The 19,389-nt window shown below is 45.3% G+C and overlaps 1 protein-coding gene across 7 annotated transcripts; it reads right to left on the bottom strand.

The window, feature by feature from the left end:
* Positions 1-1,823: 1,823 nt before the first annotated feature.
* On the bottom strand, positions 1,824-16,851 carry Ist1 (IST1 factor associated with ESCRT-III). 7 transcript variants are annotated; one of them, XM_048355194.1, is made up of 11 exons: positions 16,691-16,838; positions 11,058-11,160; positions 10,117-10,297; positions 9,510-9,597; positions 7,478-7,561; positions 6,891-7,001; positions 5,594-5,797; positions 4,754-4,846; positions 3,845-3,893; positions 2,897-3,100; positions 1,824-2,789 (listed from the first exon to the last, which is right to left on the bottom strand). In XM_048355194.1, exons 2-10 carry the CDS (start codon positions 11,143-11,145, stop codon positions 2,910-2,912), a joined length of 1,089 nt encoding a protein of 362 aa, XP_048211151.1. In that variant the 5' UTR covers positions 11,146-11,160; positions 16,691-16,838; the 3' UTR covers positions 1,824-2,789; positions 2,897-2,909. The 7 variants fall into 7 exon arrangements, with proteins under 7 accessions (XP_048211151.1, XP_048211152.1, XP_048211153.1 ...); XM_048355195.1 differs by having other exon boundaries at positions 1,824-2,760; XM_048355196.1 differs by having other exon boundaries at positions 1,824-3,100; positions 3,845-3,851; positions 16,691-16,851.
* Positions 16,852-19,389: the final 2,538 nt, after the last annotated feature.

Below are 19,389 nucleotides of genomic sequence, written 5' to 3'. Positions count from 1 at the left end.
AGTATATTTTTGAAGAAATTAAATTTTATTCTATGGGTCAAAAATGTTTTTGAGTAAAGCAAAGTTCTGTGGGGAACAACACAGGGTTCATTGAGACTAAGTAAAAGTGGATTTGCCATTACAAAAAAAAAAGGAGAACCAAGATTTCAAGGCCAGCCGGGGTGGGTTACTCAGCAGGACCCTTTCTCAGGCCATCTTCCCACCAAAAGAGCAATATTACAGACTGACAGAATGCACAATACCTAGTCATTCAATAGTTTTGCCAACTACTTTCCTAGAAAAAGCCAATTTGCCAACACATTATATTCTATAACCACACGGTGCCATCAATAGTTGGTCCTCAACCATTAGGTAGCAGAAACATTCCAACATTTGGTGGTAGTCTTTAGCCCTTTTTTTTACTAGAATATTAATAACAATATCCAGGTTCTCACCTTTTCTCTTTTACCTTAAATACTCAGAAAGGAGCTGCACTGACAGACATGTTGCTACAGAAGTTCTCAAATCTGTTAGGAATCCGGCAGCACCAGAACCCCTCAGCTGAGAAGGAGCCATGACAATAGGCACTGATTCAAGTCTTAAGTAAGTGTCTTTCCCCTCACCTGAGAGACCAGGACTTGAATTCCCTACCTGCTGCTCTCACTGGCTAGCACTCTACCACCTGAGCCGCACCTCCAGATCCAATAAGTAGCTTTTGAAGTCTGCTTCTTGACAGCTAGATATCACATAGTGTCCTATAAATATTGTTACCTACTACCTTAGCATGTGAAATATATGCATCTAAATATATATATGTCAGAAAATGAAGCTGGGTGCTGGTGGCTCACACCTATAATCCAAGCTACTCAGGAGGCTGAGATTTGAGAACTGCAGTTCAAAGCCAGCCTGGGCATAAAAGTCCTGGTGAGGCTCCCATCTCCAACTAACCATTCAAAAACCAGAAGTGGGGCTGGGAATGTGGCTTAGTGGTAGAGTGCTCGCCTAGCATGCATGAAGCCCTGGGTTTTATTCCTCAGTGCCACATAAACAGAAAAAGCTGGAAGTGGTGCTGTGGCTCAAGAGGTAGAGTGCTGGGCCGAGAATGTGCCTTAACAGTTGAGTGCTTGCCTAGCATGCATGAAGCCCTGGGTTCCATTCCTCAGCACCACATAAACAGAAAAAGCCAGAAGTAGCACTGTGGCTCAAGCGGTAGAGTGCTAGCCTTGAGCAAAAAGAAGCCAGGGACAGTGCTCAGGCCCTGAGTCCAAGCCCCAGGACTGGCAAAAACAAAACAAACAAAAAAAACCCCAAAACCAGAAGTGGTGCTATGGCTCAAGTGGAAGAGTGTCAGCCTTGAGCACAAAGAGGCTCAGAGAGTGCCCAGGCCTGAGTTCAAGTCCCACAACCAACAAAAAAGAGAATGAGATGTGTATTTTTTTTTCTGAATGCTCTAAGTTGATGAGGAATCAAAATCCCATGGCTCCAAGTTGTAGCCTGTGGATCTAGGCAGTTAGGAAGGGAATAACACTGAAGGAAGAATATAGCATGAGCCTGTTTTTCTGTCAAGCAGCAAGTAACAGACAACTGGCCCTGTTACTAAAACCAGACACAGAAGGATGCTGCCCTTGAAGTGTTACAAACAAAATTCACAGATGCTACCTGGGTTCAAATACAGAGATGGAAACGAGCCCTTAACAGCTGCCAACTGCATTACTAAGTGAGCCCCAGGTAAAGGCTGGCTCTGCCTGGTGAACCAAAGTGGGGCACTTGCTTAAAACAGACTCCGCTAAAATCCAAGCTCACACTTCATCATTTGACCAATAGGGGGGAAAAAAATCAGGACGCAGGATCTCAAACTTTATTATCAGTTACTGAGCTATTAGACACAAATTAATCATTAAAGAAAGGCTGCTTGAAACAGGTATGTACAGAGACACAACAAAAGCAAAGCCAGCCCTGGGCGAGGATGGCCTTAGCTGGGGGTAAGGGAGTACATAAGTTACAGCAGTTAAGAGTCTCATCCACCCAGGAAAGCAGTGAACTACAGCCACATAGGTACTCAAAATTTTGACATCGGTTGTGTTTTTTAAAGTTTTCAAATGAAAACACTTATCTTTTCTTCTGTAGGCTTTTCAGCTCACTACCCAAGAGACTCGAGTACTTCTATTAAGGCAGCAAGCTGGAAGCCCATCCTATGCTTGACTGGTGGCTTCTGCTCAGTATGTGACTTGCCCTCCCCCCTGCAAGTAACGTGCTGAGGGAACGCAAGTGGATACAGTACTGCCCTCTGCAGAAAAGGAAACGTGGCACTCAAATAAAGCAAAAGGCCACAGAGGGCTCCCTGAGAATCCAGTGGAACTAAGAGGAGCATTCAACTTTTTTTCCAAATAAATTCTGCAACTGGATCCAGGTGGAACAGTGCCCTGAAGGAGGAGTAGTGTATACACCAACAGGAAGACTTTGCTTCCACAAACCATTTTTTTTCTCTTACTCATGCCAGAGTGAGAAGGCGCCACATGACCTCAATTCTCACAATATCCCTGGGCCAGGAAATTTGTTTGCAGGTCTGCAACCTCCACACAAAGCTGAAACACTTCACAAGGTGCCCTGGTCCACCGTGCAGCCAGCTCTCCCACAATGCTTCACCTTGCCACCCTCCTGGGGAGCACCTGTACAGGAGAGAACCTGGGCTCCCTGGGACAGGACACAGGCACAGCTGCCAGGAGCCAGGTGCTCTGGCCTTAGGAGTCTCCAGTTGTTAGTCTCAAGATCACTAGAGAACTGGAAAACCTCAGAATTTGAAAGAGAGCCTTGAGGAAGATTGTGTTCAATGTTAATAGATGAAATGGAATTTCATGGAGATTCTTTGTTGCAAGGAAAAACTGCTCAGTCTCAAGTCCTGGAACGTGACAGGTACCTGGTTAAAATGCCTATGTTTTCTTCTTCAACTCCTCGAATCTGCGGGAAAGATCGTCAAAGTCTATGTCTTCAGATGCTGATGTGCTGGCTCCGGTAGACGCAGTGGGGAGCGTGTCTGGCACCGATGGTAATTCTGGCAATACAAAGTTGTCAACAGGTCTGGAGGGAGGCTTTGCAGAAGCTTCTGGCTTAGTTCCAGGACCTAAGGAATGAGGGAAAGGGGCATTATATTACAAATACTGGAGAAATGAAATGAAAGTAAAATTCGAGGCCCTGAGTTCAAGCCCTGGTAGCTTCAAGGAAAAAAAATCAGCACTTGATATGTGCCACTACGCCTGAAATCCCAACAACAAAAAAGATAAAGATTAGAAGAACGATAGTTCAAATCATGGGGGGGGGGGGGGGATTAGCAACATTATCTAAAAAAGTGAGCAGGCATGGTGGCCCATGCTTGTAATCACAGCTATTCCAGGAAGTTGAGATAGAAGGCCAGCCCACAGAAAAAACATGAAACCCTACCTGAAATATTATTAAAGAAAAATGTTGGGAGCATAGCTCAGGTGGTAAGGCTCAAGACTGACCTGAGAGGGGTGGGGTAAAAAAAAAAGCCTGTGTGAATTCAGCCTACTACTCCCATGATTTAGGCCTATTTTACTGATGTTTTTTCTATTTCCAAGCACAATGAAAGTATAAGTTGCAAAAAGTACTCAGATTTTTCTTCTAGTTTTTCAGTTTCTTAAAATGGGAGAGCATAGTGAACAGGGAGGTTTGAGGGGCTGGAGAAAAGCATTTATGTTGAAAAGCAAGAAATCTTGAGTTCAGTGTTCTACCTGGGGAGAGGACAGGACTCGGGCAGAACGCCTTACAGAAGCAAACTGTCTCTGAGGAAGGAAAATGAGAAGACAAAGGATTTACACTAAGCCTACAGTTTCTGTTGCTCACTCACCAACAATCTGTGCAGAAGAGACATTTTTATCAGCATTAATGTCATCGACCTGCAACATAAAGATTGTTACCAGAGGAAAAACAATGTCACTTCTAGAAAAAGTACCGACACCAGTGCCAGCCCTGTGCTTTCCAAAAGCTAAGCTGCTCCCCCAAAGCAGCAGAACCTGCCCCAAAGAAACTGCCCACTACTCCCTATTGCTGTTTCTACCTCCTTCTAACCTCTCTAAACTTCCAAGAAGAGAAAAGTACCTTACCACACCATGACCCAGGCCAAGACAAAGCACTCAATCACTCTACTCACCCAAAGAGCCAAGGCCCCAAGGGGGCCTCGTTCCTAGAAACAGTTCTAGGTCATGCTTTGACACACGAGAAAATGAAGTAGTCAGGCCCAAAGGAGAACAAATCAACTAGAGACTTTTTTTTTTTTTAAAGGAATAGAACTACTTGGGAATGGGGAGCTCTCCAGATGAATAATTTATATAGCTATTTTCTCAGTAAAGTATCAGAATTCTCAAAAAGCATATTCAGAGGTAACAAGGCTAGCAACAAAAATCCAATTTATAGTCTAATGCCAGGACTGCATCAGCTTAATGTGATTCTGGGTCTAGTTACTCAAATAACTGGGGCACCATTACATTCCAAGACAGCAGCAGCTTCCTCCTCCTAACTGGCGTCACTGCAGACAAAGCACTGCCAGAATCGATGCCATCGTCAAGTCACCACCACCAATTCTCATCCCTTCCCATCTCCAGGGAGGAATGAAGCAACATACAATCCCAAAGCAAAAAGCAATGCCCACACTAGGAATTGAGTTGATCCAAACTTTGCCTTCCCTGTGGTCATTATTCTGCTCTCTTCATTGGATTCACTCTCCTGTTGCTTTTGTAAAAGAGGCTCAGGCACTTACAGATTCATACGATGGGGGAGTTGCTGGTATTTGAGGTGGATGGATATTGGGAAAGGCCTGGTAAGTCCCCATTGGCAGTCCACCGAAATCCGACTGCAAGAGGAGAAAAGTGAACATTAGAGACACTGCTCCCAATTTGAGGTTTGTGTATGAAAAGGAAGAAGTGTATGCACTTGAGATCCCAAAAGAAAACAGGCTTGAAAGGTCCTCAAAGGACTCCAGATTTCTAAACAGCTATAGGCAAAAGCTATTCTTCAAACTGCTACAACAAATGCTTTGTCTACAAGCGAAAACTTATTGGACTTTCTTACTAGTAGGACCAACATCTTGTCACAAAGGCAGTTTTCTACCCTCATAATAAATGGTCCTTACTCATTTTTGGGAAAAGTTACTACACAACAGAAACAGGTCCTACAGACAGTCTACATCATTTTTCCCCCTAGCACTAGCTCTTCATTTTCTACTTTATTACCTAGAGCTGAACCCAAAGACCTTCTCTGAATTCTAGTAGTACTTGCATAAAATAAACCCAGGCTAACAGTTCCTCAGCACCACATAAACAGAAAAAGCCAGGAGTGGCACTATGGCTCAACAGGTAGAGTGCTAGCCTTGAGCAAAAAGAAGCCAGGGACAGCTCCCAGGACCTGAGTTCAAGCCCCAGGACTGGCAAAAAACAAGCAAACAAAAAACCCCAACAAAACAAAACCCAGGCTAAGACCAAATGTTCTCAGTGCTCTATGTTCCTGATGACCTGCAGTTCCTGAGTCTATCTACAGAGCCGATCTGTGAACTTCCCTCACAGGTTCTCACACTTACACTCTTACTTAGGCAGGTACTTACTGGTCCCTTTGGCAGCGGATAGGAGAAAGGAGTATTTGGAGATGGCATGGGCATAGGCATGGGCATGGGCACTGGCACTGTCCCATCAGGTCCACCAACAGGTGCCGTGAACCCACCCCCTCCTCTTCCAGGGCCACCTTTCTTCACATCATCTGTGAATCCCACGTCAATAAGATCTGTCTCTACCCCAGGAGGAGCTTCTGCCTGGGAAAAAGAAAGACACCAAGTCATTAGCCCATGTGCAAGGGCCCAGCACCAGATGAACTAGCACAAAGGCGCAGACCGCACTGCTCACAGCGTCCAACATCTGTAGAGGAAGTGCACACAAAACTGGTCAGCTGGAGACAGGAGAAACTGGGCGCCAGTACAAGGAGACCATTCCCCAGGGAGTTCTGGAGCTGGCATGCACCTCCACAGGTGGGCCACAATGCAAAGGAGGAGGAAAATCTAAAAAGGTTAAAAAAAACAACAAAAAAAACACCCCACACAACCACCCCCCACCCCCAACCCTACCTTGGCCAGCAAAAACGCCAAGTAAAGACACTCTATTTGGCAGAGCAGCATCCTAATGGGAACATTCCACTGTGTGTAAGTAACTTATAAGTCATCAAACTCTTTTTTTTCTTGCCAGTACTAGGGCTTGGAACTCAGGGCCTGAGCACTGTCCCTGGCTTCTTTTTGCTCAAGGCTAGCACTCTACCACTTGAACCTCAGCACCACTTCCAGCTTTTTCTATATATGTGGTGCTGAGGGATGGAACCCAGGGCTTCATGCATGCTAGGCAAGCACTCTACCACTAGGCCATATTCCTAGCCCCATCAAACTCTTTAAAGCATTTGTTTATGTGTTGGGCTCTGATCAGCACACCTCAGCTTCTACCAGACCCCACTAATCTTAACCATTGAATGAATATTATTTATTAACCTTACATTGTAAAGCTCCCAAGACAGTGATTTATGTATCTTTGTATTCTCAACTTTCTACACAGTAGATACAATAAACAAACTATTTACGTCTTCAGAGTATTTCTTGCTTTCCACAGGGGAGTCAATACCTGCACGCTCCCAGAAAAGCATTTTACACAGCTGTACCAAAGTTTATACACTCTCAAAGTGCTTATGGCTATTCACCTAATCTGACTCTTCAATACCTTGTGAGATATGCAGGTGTTATTTATAGCTTCCCCAAAAGGCATTCACTTAAAGTCTTAAACTCATTAGTAAAAGTAACATGATGGTTTTTGTTTTAAAGTTCTACCAAAAGATTCCATTTCCTTTGTGCTCTGAGATGAACTTACCATGACCACTGAGTCAGGCTCATAGGGCACATTGTAATTCTTGGCAATCTCAATCAGGTATCTCTCCACCAGGATTTTGGGTGGGGCTTCCACACTCAGTTTGTGCATTAGCTGTAAATGAAAGACTGTGGTTAAGATGCATCTATACAACCAGCTCAATCCTCTCATTTTTTAAGCTTAGTTCTTAGTTTACAGGTTATTAAGAAAGTTTCAAAGTTAAATAGTTATTTTCAGTGTCACAAGGCACGCTATAGAATCCTTGTTGTTCTACCTTATCTTCTGTCTGGTATACATGACACAGGTATTGATAAGACTAATATTACTGCCTTACACCTCTAGTTCATCCAACCCTTCTCCCATCCTCCCAGTCTGTCACAATTCACTAGAGACACAAAGGACACGGGAAGGACGGGGCAGCAAGGGCAGGGGATGGCAGGCAGGCAGAGTGTTTCAAGTGGAGGGGATGGACATAGGAAAGGAACTGCCAGCCCAACAGGCCACCAGCTCCTCACTATGAAATGTGCAACTGTCAATAATGTGCCCCCCCCCCCACATACTGTTTCACGTTCACCAAGTATGTACCTTACCCTGTCGTTCACGGTGCCAATCTGGTTGGTCCTACATAACTTGCCATATTCTTTGCTATATTTGGCACAGAGCTGATCAGCAACCTGCAGTGAAAAAAAAAATAGTTAATAACCCCAACACTTCCTATTAACTGTTTTATACTTCTTCCTTTCAATAATAAACCTGGTTCTATTACAGGGTTTCCAAAACACTTGAAGACTAATCTAGTAAGAAGCAATCAAATAACGAACATTTTATTTATAAGCACTGTGATACACACCACCTGAACGATGCACAAAATAAACACGAAGATGCAACTACAGCTGCACCAAGTGCTCCCAAGGGGGGCAATACAATATGCCATCACCAACTTTTAACAGGAGAAACATGATCACAAAAGCTAGCTAAGGCTGCCTGAAGGGAACAGTGCTCTGCCAAGATAAAAAAAAAGATGATTAAGGGCCTGAAAATGTGGCCTAGTGGTAGAGTGCTTGCCTTGCATGCATGAAGCCCTGGGTTCGATTCCTCAGCACCACATACACAGAAAAAGCCGGAAGTGGTGCTGTGGCTCAAGTGGTAGAGTGGTAGCCTTGAGGAAAAAAAAAAAAAAAAGCCAGGGACAGTGCTCAGGCCCTGAATTCAAGCCCCAGGACATGGGTGAGGGGGTGGGGGGATGATTAAGCCAGGCGCCAGTGGCTTACTCCTGTAATCCTAATAACTATTCAGGAAGCTGAGATCTGAGGATTACAGCTTGAAGCCAGCAAGAAAGTCAGCAAGACTCTTTTCTCCAATTAAGCACCAAAAAAGCTGGTAGTGGAACTGTGGCTCAAGCAATAAAGTGCTACCCTTTACCAAAAAAAGTTCAGAAACAGAGCCCAGGCCCTGAGTTCAACCCCGGAATGAACACAGACACACAGACAGACAGACAGACAGACAGACACAGACACACAGACAAACACACAATTTGAAGTCAACTGAACACCAAAGTGCATTCTAGGAAAAGAAACATACAGAGAACTTCTGTGAAGAGAACATGGCCAATACGCAAACCTAAAATACAATGAGCCTTGCATGCAGAGCCCAAGGCAAGAGTACAAGAAATAAGGACCAGGCACAGGTGGCATGCACCTGTAAGGTGGCGTGGCCAACCACCTTATGAAGCGGCAACTGGGTGAATAAACAGTTTAAGGTTAGCCCATGCCCAAAGTTTGTGAACCCCCCCATGTTAACCAACAGATGGATATGGTAGTACAAACTTGTCAGCTACATAACGGCTGACATCAGAAAAGGCTAGTTCTGGGCTGGGGATATGGCCTAGTGGCAAGAGTGCTTGCCTCGTATACATGAGGCCCTGGGTTCAATTCCCCAGCACCACATATACAGAAAATGGCCAGAAGTGGCGCTGTGGCTCAAGTGGCAGAGTGCTAGCCTTGAGCAAAAAGAAGCCAGAGACAATGCTCAGGTCCTGAGTTCAAGCCCAGGACTGGCCAAAAAAAAAAAGGCTAGTTCCAGGCAAGCTCTGGCAAAGAAGTTCACAAGATCCAATCGTGACAGAAAAAGTTTACTTAGCATTATAGTGCACACTTGTCATCCCAGCAACAGTAGGAAGCATTAAGTAGGATCTTGGCCTAGGCCTGGCCAAGCAAGGCTAAAAAGTGATACCCTAACTGGGCCCCAGCAGCTCATGCCTATAATCCTACCAACTCACAAGGCTGAGATCTGAGGATCACAGTATGAAGCCAGCCCAGGCAGTAAAGTCGTGAGATTTTCATCTCCAATAAATACTAAAAAGCTCAAAATAGAGTTGTGACTCAAGTGCTAAAGTGCTAGCCAAAGAAAATAATTTTCCATCTCCAAAAGTACATAAAAACTTGGCTTCTTAAAAGAATGTGCTTCTCTATGATACAAGATCTGAAAAGGAGTAACAAATTTGTGTATCTGAGAAGCAGCTGAAGAAGGGTACAAAACACCTGGTAACCTCAAGTGACTTATACTCACCAACCTTTCTAACATCAACAAGGCACAGACATCACTGAAACTGGTTGTACTTACTATTTTCAACTCAGCCACTTCTGACTGAAGCCGAGGAGCAGCCCAGATCAGGGTAGACACAGATTCATAAAGACCAGGATCTAGCTCCCTAATCAAGGAATAAAGTGAATTAAATTTAATATTCTTTCACATAGGCCAACAAAACCCTAGCTTTTTTTTTTTTTTTATCACATACTTGTTAGCACTGGGAGTGTGGCTCAAGTAGTAAAGAGGCCCACAGAGCAAGTGTGAGGCCTTGAGTTCCAACTCTAGTACCACCAAAAAAGTAAAACTATTTCACAGATATCCTTGGATTTTCACAGTAACTGTGGATTTGTAGCCTATTTTGTTGTTACCCTATTTGGGGAGAAACTAAATGACAAGCCCAAGTCTGCAAAGTTAGTAAATAGGTGAACCCAGACTCAAAGGCAGGCTTTGAATTTCAGATCCTTTTCAAGATTGTCTTTCTACTCTGAAAGACATCTTCAAATAACTGATAGAAAAAAAGACTAGGGAGTGTGAAATGTCCCGTTGGTGCTTTGCCCCCTACATATACATACATGTACACAGCCTTATCCCATTCTCAATTGCTAGAGGTGATCTGGGGCTCTGAATCAAAATATCTTACTTCATAGACTGGATGAGGCCAAAACGAGCCAGTAGCAGGTCACAGTACAGCTCCAGGATCTCCATGGCCTCCACCAGGTAGTCCTCCCGGATAATGTGCTCCACGCGGATCCGAGCTCGCTCGTCCTTCCCAGCAGCCAGATAGTCAGCAATCTCCTTCCTTGCTTTCTGGGCCAGTTCCGCTTAAGCACAAATTGTACTCCAGTTACTTAGGATTCATGCACTGGGTCTTCTACCTCAACAGAGACAGGCTTGCTCCTCTTCATCCTAGCTCACATGAATCCTTTAGCAAAGCTTCTCCAATCTCAACTACTCTGGCACTGCTGCTCTGTGTATGTGAAGACACAGTCGAGGCTGACACTGCCAGCACAGTAACAGAAGACAAGTGCAAAAAAGGATTGGTTTCAGGACACCCCAGGGTTACCAAACTCAAGAACTTCTGTCCTTCACATGAAATGGCACCATATTTACAGTTAACCTATTTCCATTTCTAAATCTTCTATAACATCCTTCTATATACTTTAAAATCACCTCTAGATTACATACTAAATGGTATAGCTGTAATAGTTCGTATCAGGGAACAGAGTCTTGTGTACATGTTGAGTACAGATGTAAATTTTTCTCTTAGTATTTCTGGTACACAGTTGTCTGGATTCATAAGTGCAGAACTATGAACATACTAGATTCTTTCCTCAGTAACAAGGAGACTCAGTCTAGTCAGAAAAGGCAGAAATTCTAGGCAAGGGGCATAACTCAATTGGTAAAGTACTTGCCTAACATGCATGAGGTCCCAGGTTCAAACTCCAGGACTACAAAATAAAAGGGGAGGGGGTTGGGGGGAAGGAGGGGGCAGAAATGTACTTAACTGACATTGAGATAGTGGCACCTGGTGATGTATTTGTAGAAAGAAAATAAAAGATAAAGCAATCATACACCACTCACTTTTTTTTTTCTCCAGTAGTTTAAGACGATTTATGACTAATCTCAGATTGACTCGTAAACGCTCAGCTTTAAATCCAGAGCCCAGCATGCTGTGCTGTTCCTCCTAAAAAGAGAAGCAGCGCACTATTTTGAATCAAAATTAACCCAGGACCTAATGCCACTAGAAAAGATTATTTGACATAGTAAACCAGAGTTGTTTTCTAGAAAATATATTGGAAGCAGGTGTACCAGTGAGATGCTGTAATTCCAATTTCTCACTTATTCTGGCCTCAAACTTCAGAAGATGTAATATCGGAACAATAGCAAGGCCCATCAAAGTGGCTAGGCCACTGGGCCCCCGTGGCTCAAGCTTAAATCCTAGCTATTCAGGAGCTGCGACCTGGAGGATTGAGATTGTAAGATAGCCAGGACAAGGTCAGCAAAACTCCATCTCCAAAATAATCAGCAAAAAATCCAAAGGACTGAGGTCAAGTCCCAGTACTGACACGTGTGTGCAAACCCACAATTTTAAGAAACTGAGAAACTCATTTAAAATCTTACGGAAAAAAATCCAAGCTGGGAATGTGGCTTAGTGGTAGAATGCTTGCCAAGCATGCATGAAGCCCTGGGTTCGATTCCTCAGCACCACATAAACAGAAAAAGCTGGAAATAGTGCTGTGACTCAAGAGGTAAAGTGCTAGCATTGAACAAAAGAAACGCAGGGACAGTGCCCAGGCCCTGAGTTCAAGCCCCAGGGCTGGCAAAAAAAAAAAAAAAAATCCTACTCAGGAGGCTGACTTCTGAGTATCAAGGATAGAAGCTAGCACACAAGCAGGTAAGTCCTAGAGATTCTTATCTCCAATTAACCAGTAAAGAGCTCACTCCTGTCATCCTAGCTACCCAGGTGGCTGAGATGTGAGAACCCCAGTTGAAAGCCAGTCTAGGCAGGAAAGTCTGTGAGACTCTTATCTCCAGTTAACCAAAAAAAAGCCAAACGTGGAGCTGTTGCTCAAGTACTAAAGCACTAGCCTAGGGCACAGGGACAGCACCCAGGCCCAGAGATCAGAACAAGCAGAAAAAGAAAAAAAAAAAAGTACTGAATATTCTGTAGAATCAACTCTGGAGTGTTAAAAGGAAGCATCAGTATTTTCTCACACTGTCTATATTGGTGAATACTTGCAAAAATGTACTTACCCATATCTGGTTAAGAATCTTCTTTAGTCTCTTGTTCCTTACAGCAAGACTTTTGCTACATTATAAAAATGCCTAAACTCCTACAGTTTCATCAGCAATGACTGAAATTGGCAGATGATAATCTTAGGAACATTATCCAACCTACTGTCAGATTGCTCATTATGCACATAATTAATAAAATGAGTTTTAAATAAAAAAACAAAGTAAGAGAAAAAGTACTCCTGAGTATGCTTCTATCATGGGTCTTATAAAGACCTTGAAAAATCTTAGTAGACAATAACTCTGGTTTACATGGATAAATCAAAGGTACAAATCTGTAATTAAACATTTCTAAGAGAAGTACTAACAAAAACAGTAGCCCTTGGCTCCTGGCTAGCGGTTCATGCCTAAAATCCTAGCTACTCAGGAGGCTGAGATCTGAAGATCATGGTTCAAAAGTCAGCCAGGGGGCTGGGAATATGGCCTACTGGCAAGAGTGCTTGCCTCGTATACATGAAGCCCTGGGTTCGATTCCTCAGCACCATATATAGAAAAAGCCAGAAAAACCACATATATAGAAAAAGCCAGAAGTGGTGCTGTGACTCAAGTGGCAAAGTGCTAGCCTTGAGCAAAAAGAAGCCAGGGACAGTGCTCAGGCCCTGAGTCCACGCCCCAGGACAGGCAAAAAAAAAAAAAGTCAGCTAGGGCAGGAAGGTCCTTGAAACCTTTTCTGGTTGGTCATAGGACTTGAACTCAGGGGTCTGGGCACTGCCTCTCAGCTTTTGTTTGCTTTTCTTTGCCACAGCGCCACTTCCGGCTTTTTCTGTTTATATGGTGCTGAGGAATTGAACCCAGGGCTTTATGCATGCTAAGCAAGCACTCTACCTCTAAGCCACATTCCCAGCCCCCTCTCAGCTTTTTCACTAAGGCTAGGGCTCTACCATTGGAGTGACAACTCCATTCCCAGATTGTTAAATGGAGATAAGTGGCTCAAAGTGGTAGAGTGGTGAACTAAGCTATATAAAACCTGAACAGAATGCATGCAGCAGCTATTTCAAGACTGGAAGAAGTGAATACAAGCTGGCTGGGAATATGGCCTAGTGGCAAGAGTGCTTGCCTCCTACACATGAAGCGCTCGGTTATGGAAAACAGCCAGAAGTGGCACTGTGGCTCAGGTGGCAGAGTGCTAGCCTTGAGCGGGAAGAAGCCAGGGACAGTGCTCAGGCCCTGAGTCCAAGGCCCAGGACTGGCAAAAAAAAAAAAAAAAAAAAAAGTGAATACAAGCAAACAGAAGAATACCAGAATTTGAAGTACCAATAAACCTGTAGTGAGTTTATGGCCTTTCTTCCCTCTGCTGCTCCCTAGCATGGATGCAAGGCCACATGAAACTCAGAACTGAGCATAAGCACAAACAGAAAAGGCATCAAGAGAAACTCCTGGGGCTCGGAACATGGCCTAGTGGCAAGAGTGCTTGCCTCCTACACATGAAGCTCTCGGTTCCCCAGCAGCACATATATGGAAAATGGCCAGAAGGGGCGCTGTGGCTCAGGTGGCAGAGTGCTAGCCTTGAGCGGGAAGAAGCCAGGGATGGTGCTCAGGCCCTGAGTTCAAGGCCCAGGACTGGCCAAAAAAAAAGAGAAACTCCTGCCTTGAGAAGCTGGAAAGGAGATCCTTGATTTGGGCAAAGATGATAATACTTCAAATCACGTAGGAAAAGACAATCAGGCCTTGAATCTCCAGTACCACCAACACACAAATAAACACACACCAGATTTTAAACTGGAACACTAAAAAGTGACTAACCCAAAAGGCAGAGCAGCAGTAATAGTAATGAAAAAGTAACAAAATGAATAATAAATTGGTAGATCTACATTCAAACATTCAGTAACTGCACCAGTAACTAAATACAAATAATAATAACCTATTGGGTTTGGGAGGCTGAGACTGGGAGGATCAAGGTACAAGACTAGCCTGGACAGCAGAGTGGTCTCCTTCTCAATCAGCAGCTGGCATGGTGTAGTGCACATGTCATCCTACCTATGCAGGCAGGTGAAGATGGGCATGATCATGGTTCCAAGCCAACATAGACAAATGTCCGTGAAACTACATCTCAGCAGAATAAGCCAGGCTTGGTGGTGCCCACCTGTCATCCCAGCCACGGTGGGAAGCAAAAGATAAGAGGATTGAAGACAAGATGTTCTACCAAGCAGGAAGCAAAACCTGCCTCAAAATTACCCAGTGTAAAAGACACAGTTGGAGGCTGGCTCAACAGTACCTGGCCAGAAAGTGCAAGGCCCTGAGTTCAAACCCCAGGACCACCAAAAACAAAACAAAACTAAACAAATCCATACTATCACTGGAACTTGATTCTGGTTACTGTAAAAAGAATGACAACTTAAGTAGACAATAGTAAAGGATCCTGGAGCTCCAGATACAGGAAGAGGCGAAAAGTAAAATAATTTGGAAAAAATGGTAATAGCATCTTAAAAATAGTGTTAAGTAGAAAACAGGTGAGAAATTGCCCCAGAGAAGCCCACTGGCTGCACTGGACACTGATGAAAGTGAACCCTGTAATGGATGGAGATGGAAAGGAGGGAATGGGAGAGAATGAGGGAACAGATGATACTACAGATACTATAGGAAGGACATATACTTATTACCAGACCTATCTAACGGTAACTGGCCGGGCACTGATGGCTCATGCTTGTAATCCTAACTACTCAGGAGGCTGAGATCTGAGGATCATGGTTGAAACCCAGCAGGGGCAGGAAAATCTTATCTCTTATCTCCAATTATGCACCAGAAAACTGGAAGTGGTGCTGTGGCTCAAGTGGTAGAGTGCTAGCTTTGAGCTCAAGAGCTCAGGGACAGCACACAGGCCAAGAGTTCAAGCCCACCACCACCAACAACAACAAAAAAGGTAATCCAATCCTAAAACAATAACAAATAAATAAATAAATGAAAATAGTGTTGAGTTGAGATCTAAGAAGTGGGGCGATTTAAAAATGTAAAACTGGTGGTTCATGCCTGTAATCCTAGCACCTCAGGAGGCTGAAACTGAGGATTGAGATGGAAGCCACAGCTGGCAGGAATGTCTGAGTGTCTGATCTTTCATTTACTGCCAAAAAAGCCAGATGTGGTGCTGTGGCTCAAGTGGTTAGACGGATGTCTGGAGCTTTGTAAAAGCTCAAGGGACAGTGCCCCAAGCCCTGAGGCCCAGGGCACCCCCCACCCCCAATACTAATTCATAAATTCCAAATCACTTTATCTTTTTTTTTTTTTGTCGGTTGTGGGACTTGAACTCTGAGCTCTTGTGCTCAAGACAAGCGCTTTTCCACTTTGAGTCACAGCGCCACTTCCGGTTTTTGAGCATTTAACTAGAGGTAAGAGTCTCACCGCTTTTCCGGCCCAAGTTGGCTTCGATTTCGGTCCTCAGATCTCAGCCTCCAGAGTAGCTAGGATTACAGGAATGAACCACCAATGCCCAGCCCTCAGTTTATCTTCTAATTAACTACTAGATCAAGTCCTTCTATGCAAGAAGATGGATTTCCTAGGAAGTTGTAAAAAAAAAAAAGTTGAAAGAAAAAAATAGCATAAAAAGTATAGTTGTAACAAGAATACAAGAATGAGTTCTCAAGCTAAATGAGGAAGGAATTACTTATAATCTTTACTTGTGTCTGCTTCCAGTTTCCCGAAATTCACAAGGTAAAAAATACCAAGCTGCAACGTACCTCAGAAGCTGATTTGTTGAAACCCCTTTGTACAGTTAAAAAACAACCATTAAAAAAATAATCTAGGGGTGGGGGGGAACGCCTGCAATCCCTCTAAGAGAGCCGTTGAACCCCGGACCTCGCAGGGGTCCGGGGCGATTCTCCCACGGCGAGCCAGGCGCTCCCGTCCTCCCTAAGTTTACGCGACTCCAGCACCCGGCGAAGGCACCACGGACCCCGGCGCAAGAAGCAACCGCCCCGGGGACGCGGGCGCTGCACACCAAAGGGGCCCGCGGAGGGGCCGAGACCGACAAAGGGGGACGGCCGCGCTCCGCACGGACACAGCCGGGAGGCCACGGGGACGCCGGTCCATCACACCCCCTCCCCAAGTGCCTGGGCCCGAGGGAACCCCGCCCCGGGGCCCGCGCCGCCCCGTTTCCGCCCCCGGGAAGACGCCTGGAGACAGGAGCCCGACAGCAAAGTTTGGCGACAACGGTGTCCAGGACCAAGCGGTGTCCAGGACCAAGCGGCGTCCGAGTAGCCGGCGGCCCCACCGCGCGCACCCCGCCCCGATCGCCCCCCAGCCCGTGGCCCGCCAGGCCCGACCTCCGGCCGGACCCCACTTCCCGGAGCCGTCCCTTCCTCACCCCGGCTGTCACTCCGCGGGCCACTAGAACCGCGGGCCCTACAGCCGCCTAGCGACTGCTAAGTCCAAGGCGCCGAGCAAGGAGGGGACAGAGACTCCCGAGGCTGAAAAAATGTCACACTCACCTAGCTGAATACAGACGTAAAAACGGGAAAAGCGACTTCGGACAGGCCACTGAGCATCCAAAATGGCGACTCCCTCGGCCTCAGCACCGCCAGCTCGGGCGGAGGGATCCGCGCGGGGGCGGAGGCAGACACGCCCTTCTCTTCGGGGATTGGCTGCGGGGTCGCCGCTGCCGGAACCCACCCGCCGAGGGCGTCGCGTCTCGGGTCCTAGGCTACCCTTCGGAGCCGGCGCGGCCAGGGACTACTTCCCGCGGCGGAGGCGCGGGGGGAGTGTCGCGCGCAGGTCACGCGGCATTTGAGTCACCTGCGAGGGGCGCGCCCCGGAGTTCGCCCTGGGTGCGGCGAGGGCGGCGACGCCGGTTCTGCGAGTCGGTGCCCTGAGCCCCAGTCCCCGGTGGCTGCAGCTCCTCCTAGAAAATCCTGCCCCAGAGCCGCCCGGCGACGCCCAGAGTTCCTCGCTGAGATTCGCTCGCCTCTTCCCCCGCGTCCCGGTGCCGGCTCCCCGGCGCAGGGGCCTGCCCAAAACTGTGCTTTGCTTAGCGTGTGACCCTAAGGAGCTCATGAATTTACAAGTACTGTCTTTTTTTTGTTTGTTCCGTCTTTTGTGCCGGTCCTGGGGCTTAGTCTCGGGGCCTGGGCGCCGTGGACCTTCCTTCATCCAGACTGGCGCTCTCCCACTTGAGCCACTGCTCCACTTCCGGCTTTTTTTGGTGGTTAGTTGAAGGTAAGAGTCTCACGGACTTTCCTTCCCCGGGCTGACTTCGAACCGCGATCCTCACATCTCAGCCTCCTGAGGAGCTAGGATCGCAGGTACTGCGCAAAAGCACCATCTGCATAGCCACATGCAGCATTTCCACGTAGAACTGGGTTCCAGGAACTCAGAATACAGGTATTTGGGTCCTTTAAAAATGTATGGGTTTTCCCCCAGTAAATGTACACACACACACACACACTCTCTCTTTCGGAGAAAGACAGAGGGATTCATTCCTGTAACAAGTCTGCAAGGCTGACTGTTCTGATTTAAAGACCTGAGATACAGCCAACTAATGTAATGAATGAGGACCTTGTTTAGATACAGTTTAAAAACAAACCGGTTCTGGAAGACGTTGAGATAATTGGGGAAATTAGATTATAGCCTAAAAATTGCTATTATATAAGATAATGCCTTTACTTTAAAAAAGTGCATATTGTAGGGATAAAATTGCAGCCAAAAACCTTCATAATTTTTTTAGTCAGATAGCAGCTACTATTGTACTATTTTCTCTATATGACTTGTTCTACATGTCTTTCAACATTAGGACAATTGCATGTCTTGTGAATAGTATGCTTATGCCAATCTTTTGCCTTCTTAATGATGCAAATCTGAAAAATAAAAATAAAGCCATCTATAATACTAGCTACTTGAAGGCAGAGATATGGAGGATTGTGGTTAGAAGCCAGCTCAGGCAAAAAATTAGTAAAACCCCATCGCAGCCAAAGAAACGTGGGAAGGGACATGGTGGTAAAGGTAGATATCTGTAATCAGGCCTGTGGGAGGGGTAAATAGATGGATTACTGTCCAGGCTGGCCCAGTCAAAAAAACTAGAGACCTTGGGCCGGGAATGTGGCTTAGCAGTATGCAGTAGGGTGTTTGCCTAGCATGCATGAAACCCTGGGTTTGATTTCTCAGCACCATATAAACAGAAAATACCAGAAGTGGCACTGTGGCTCAAGTGGTAGAGTGCCAGCCCTGAGCAAAAAGAAGCCAGGGACAGTGCTCAGGCCTTGAGTTCAAGCCCCAGGACTGGCAAAAAAAAAAAAAAAAAGGAGGCCTTAACTGAAACGTAAAGCAAAAAAACGGGGGGGGGGGGGAGGGTAGTAGAAACAGAAGAACTGAGTCAAAAGTACATTAAAAAAATTAATAGATACTACCATGTCACCTTTCAAAGAGGAAATGTCAACGTACACCGATAAATATTTCCTCAAGCCCCAGTATAGTGATATAATTCATTTAGAAAAGTGGTTCCTACTCATGAATTGGTTGGATTCTGAATTCGTCACCAAGGTCCTGAGTTTTAGCAAACTCTACTTGCTTAATTATATAGATATAATATTTCAATTGTGAGAGGTAGCATAACCAGGTGACTCAGACACTATCTGAAGGTAGGGATGGGGAAACAATAACTCTGTTCTTAGGTGAGAAGGCCAGTTTCATAACTTTGAACCCAGTAAAATAAGAGTCTCTCAGTAACATAGCTGCAGACCAAAGTCTGTTTTTGTATGGTCCTCCAGCCAAGAATGCCTTTTACATTCTTAAAGGTTGGGAAGATGGGAGTGTGTATGGGGCAGTGAGCATAGGTTGCCCTTTATAGGAAACGTTTGCTGACTCCTGCAGTAAAATAGTACTTACTGTAAGAGAAAGAAAGGGAAAGTGACAAAAAGGCTTATTTGTATTGCTTTAATTTTAACTACTAACTTAATTTTAGCTTGCATTTTTTTCTTTTTACCATGTGCCTTATCGGGAATTGAATTCAGACCCTTACAAATTAAGCAAGAAATCTACCACTGAACTACATAGTCAAATTGGCTTCTATTCTTGCCCAAAATATTCTCAGTACTTACAGATTCGGTGGAAGTATTTTCATCTTTTTGTAGAAATTGGGCTCTTAATGAAATTAAAATGTTCCATTGGCAGATGACATCGTCCAAAAAGAAAGGTG

This window comes from Perognathus longimembris, chromosome 10 (genome assembly GCF_023159225.1).
Source record: "Perognathus longimembris pacificus isolate PPM17 chromosome 10, ASM2315922v1, whole genome shotgun sequence".
NCBI lineage: Eukaryota > Metazoa > Chordata > Mammalia > Rodentia > Heteromyidae > Perognathus > Perognathus longimembris.
The sequence above is the reverse complement of the archived record's forward strand: the minus strand, read 5'-3'. Positions and strand labels throughout refer to the sequence as shown.